The sequence below is a fragment of the Crocuta crocuta genome, unplaced genomic scaffold (genome assembly GCF_008692635.1).
Source record: "Crocuta crocuta isolate KB4526 unplaced genomic scaffold, BGI_CrCroc_1.0 scaffold209, whole genome shotgun sequence".
Taxonomy (NCBI): Eukaryota; Metazoa; Chordata; class Mammalia; order Carnivora; family Hyaenidae; genus Crocuta; species Crocuta crocuta.
In genome coordinates, this window is record NW_027551566.1 from 4,225,576 (window position 1) to 4,228,955 (window position 3,380).

The 3,380-nt window shown below is 51.8% G+C and overlaps 1 protein-coding gene across 5 annotated transcripts in view; it reads left to right on the top strand.

The window, feature by feature from the left end:
• The first annotated feature begins 488 nt into the window (after positions 1-488).
• OVOL2 (ovo like zinc finger 2) overlaps positions 489-3,380 on the top strand; it is a 33,169-nt gene continuing 30,277 nt past the window's right edge. Inside the window, exons 1-2 of one of the 5 annotated variants that reach the window (XM_077750164.1) lie at positions 489-643; positions 1,507-1,789. In XM_077750164.1, coding sequence (XP_077606290.1) covers positions 1,585-1,789 — 205 coding nt within the window. In that variant the 5' untranslated portion in view covers positions 489-643; positions 1,507-1,584. Of the gene's footprint in view, positions 1,790-2,456; positions 3,308-3,380 lie in introns of those variants that run through there. The other 4 variants (XM_077750163.1, XM_077750169.1, XM_077750165.1 and 1 more) reach the window with 4 other exon arrangements.

The window sequence follows — 3,380 nt, forward strand, 5'->3', positions numbered from 1 at the left end:
TCTTATTAATTCTAATAATTTATCTGTAGACTCTTCTGTTCTCCATATAGATAATCATACTGACTACAAATGATGATTGATACTTTTTCCTTTATAATTCTTATACCTGTATTTCTTTTTTCTAATTCTTTCTGTACCCACAAAAAAGCTGGTCTAGTGTGAAATGGAGCCATCAGAACAGGCAGCCTGGTCTTGTCCTGAGTGCTGGCTCCACAGGTGAATTCAGTTTGTAAATATGTATCAAGCTTGTGTACTTATGATTTGTGCATTGTTTCTAACACAGAGTAATAATAGTTCAGTAAAAAGTTTTAAAAAATATTTTTAGGAATATTTCCCCAACATCCTAACCTCTCCTCATGCTCTAAGGATGCCACTGAGCAGGTCTGTACCTGTCTATTTTCAACCTGACTACCTATTACTGTAGAAAGGAAGTCTTAAGTGAACACTCATACCTGTTTTCTCAGATAACTACCAGGGGAGGGGGCACAGACCTACTCTCAGCAGCTCTAGAGGGCAGAATACAGAGGGGAGATGGAAGTACGAGGAAACAGACTTTCCATAAAGCAGAAGGAAAAGCATTCTAACAGCATCGTCGTCTAACCAGAGAATAGACTGCTTTTTGAAAAAGTGAGCTCCCAATACTGTGAGTATTCAAGCAGGGCTGGATACACACCTACTAAGGACGCTACGCAGAACCACCCCCCTCCCCCGCCAGTGGAGGAGTGGGGGCGGGGTGTGTCCCAGATCACTGCTTCTGCCTCTTTCAACTCCACGCTTTGGGATTTTTTTTAAAGAATTAGGTTTACTTCTTATTCTATGTTGGAGATGCTTTATCAGCTTCTTAGAAAAATAAGAGTCAACAAAAGTAAAACTGGTTTTTCAAAAATGTTAATAATATTGATAAATCCCTTTCAAATCCAATCAAGAAAAAGAGAAAGATAACACATTAGAATTCCTCTCCCTCCCCCGACCCCCCAACAGCCAGCAAGTACCATAGTAAGCGCGCATCCAACAATCGTTGAATACGAGTGTAGCTATTGTTATTTTTCATCGCGAACCCCCCAAACGTTGCACTGCTTCTTGAGGTTTCTAGCCTTATTAGTTTCTCATCCTATAATCTTTTTCAGAAAAAGGACGAAGTGGTTCAGGCACTCATTGATTTGAATTCCAATAAGAGAAAAAAAATCTGTTAATGGGGTTGGCTAACTTTTTCATAAAATCAGTAATTTTGAACGAAGGCAAGTTCTAAAGATTTTTTATTGAGATAGGAGGTAATTCTGTGATTTCACAGTTTTACTTTATTTTACTTTCATTCCACCAAGCTCCTTCTTCCCCGAAAATCATCAGTTTGTTGGCAGGTAAAAATACATTCTCAGATTCTCCCAGAAGCTGCGCCATCAGCCTTAAAGACGAAAAAAAAAAAAGCCTCGTTTCCTTGTGCCGCTATAGAAATGTCTTCCTTCTCCACCCCTGGCTTAACCGGATCAAAGTCTTTTTCATTCTTAGTTGATTGTTCTCAGAAAATCTGGAGTCCAGACAGGCTTGAGCCAGAGAGGGTGACCTCTTGAGGGCAGACCCCGAGGCATGGCGCTTCTCCTCCCTTCGCCGACCCAGGAGAGCTGCGCCCCCTCTCCGTGCGCGGAAAGAGTACTCCAGCCGAGCCGCGGAATCCGTTACCAGGCTGCTGTGTCCCCACGGGCCATTCCAGGGAGGAAGAGGACGGGGAAAACCGCTGTGTTGATTCCTTGGCCCTGTGGGCCGGGCGCTCGGCGGGTCGGGTTACAGACAGGTGAGTCTGGCGGATGGGCGAGCTGCGGGCGCCAGGGAGCTCCTGGCCAGACGCGCCCCGGCAGCCCCCGGAACCCCGCACAAGTCCGCTCACCCACGGGAGGGGTGCGCCCACCGCAGCCGTGGAGGCAGTGCTGCGCGTCCCCGGGCGCACCCGAGCAGGGGGCCGCGAGAGGGACAGCGCGCGCCCCAAACACGGGCACTGCTGGGCTTAGAAACTTGGCGTCTTTCTCTTACCAACTCCTCTTCCTTCTCTTCCAGCTCTCCCCCCCCCCCCCCCCACAAAAACANCCCCGGTAGCAGCCCGTCTTCATTTACTGGGAAAGGTATTTCCCAGCCTCGGATTTGGGGGAGCGGGCGGTTAGGCGAAGACTATAATGGAAGTGGGCAAAGATAAGAAATTTGTTACGGAGCTGCGTTTGCATAACGTGCGCTTGGCTTTTGTTTCCATTGTGTGTTTATTTGGGTTGATGAGGCTCTTGGGGTGGTAGGTCTTGGGGTGGGAGCTGCTTTAGCAAAGCGAGCCGACTTGTTTTCCCAGATTGTAAGGCACAGATCAGTAATAACGACGTGTTCGAAAGCTGCCGAGCTTTAAGTTGTATTATTACTGTGTTTATTTGGGGGGCTGTTGTAAATGATGGGGATCTTAAGCTCCCAGGCTCCCCCCCCCCGCCTTTCCCAGCTCAGAGTCCTGGAGAGTCTCCCTGCCGCCTCCCCCTTCCGCCCGCCTAGATTTCAACTAGCCGCGGAAACCATCCACAAAGTCCGGAGGAACTGAGCCATTTTCTTGCTTGCTTGTCGGAGACAAATCCACCCGGGGGCGGGGGATGGTGGTGGTGTACGCAACTCGCAGGAAGCTCCAGCTCTCAGGATGGACGCCCTGGGATGCGGACCTGGGCGCTCACCTCTAACAGTTTGCCCTGAGGTGCTTGTGATGGGGAATGGGGCGAGAGGTTGATCAAAAAACGTTCTTCGCTTTTTAAAAAGGGGAGGGGGGAAAGAATCAGACGTTAAATTCTTTTGCAAACATTCATGCCTAAGGAAGGGCTGGAACAGGCAGCCCCGGCCGCCGGAACCGGTCGGACAGGTAGCGAGCTTGTTGACACCGTTATGTTGCAGGGCGCATGCTCACTCCCAAGTTTCCTGGTGCCTCTTCTATTCCACCTTATGAAACTTTTTCCTCGGCGTGGTCTCACCCGCGACTTAAGGCATAGGTGTCGCCGAGCCCGGAGGCTGGGAGTCGCCGGGCGTGCGGGGGAGAGGCCTGGGCCGCGCCGCGGCGGGGGGCGGAGGGAGAGGGCAGGCTAGGCGGGAAGGTGGGCTCTGGCCGCCTGCAGCCGGGGACCCAGTCACTGCCGCAGCTCCTAGTGGGGAGCAGCCGGGAGGAAGGGGGCCGCCGGCCGGGGAGGGGGCCACACCATGCCCAAAGTCTTTCTGGTGAAGAGGAGGAGCCCGGGGGTCTCTGTCCGCAGCTGGGATGAGCTCCCGGATGAGGAAAGGGCAGACACCTACATCCCAGGTGAGCGCCGCGCGGGGGCCGGGCCTGGGCGCGGGACTCCCGGGGTGGGGGCGGGGGTGTCTGGGTCCCCTCA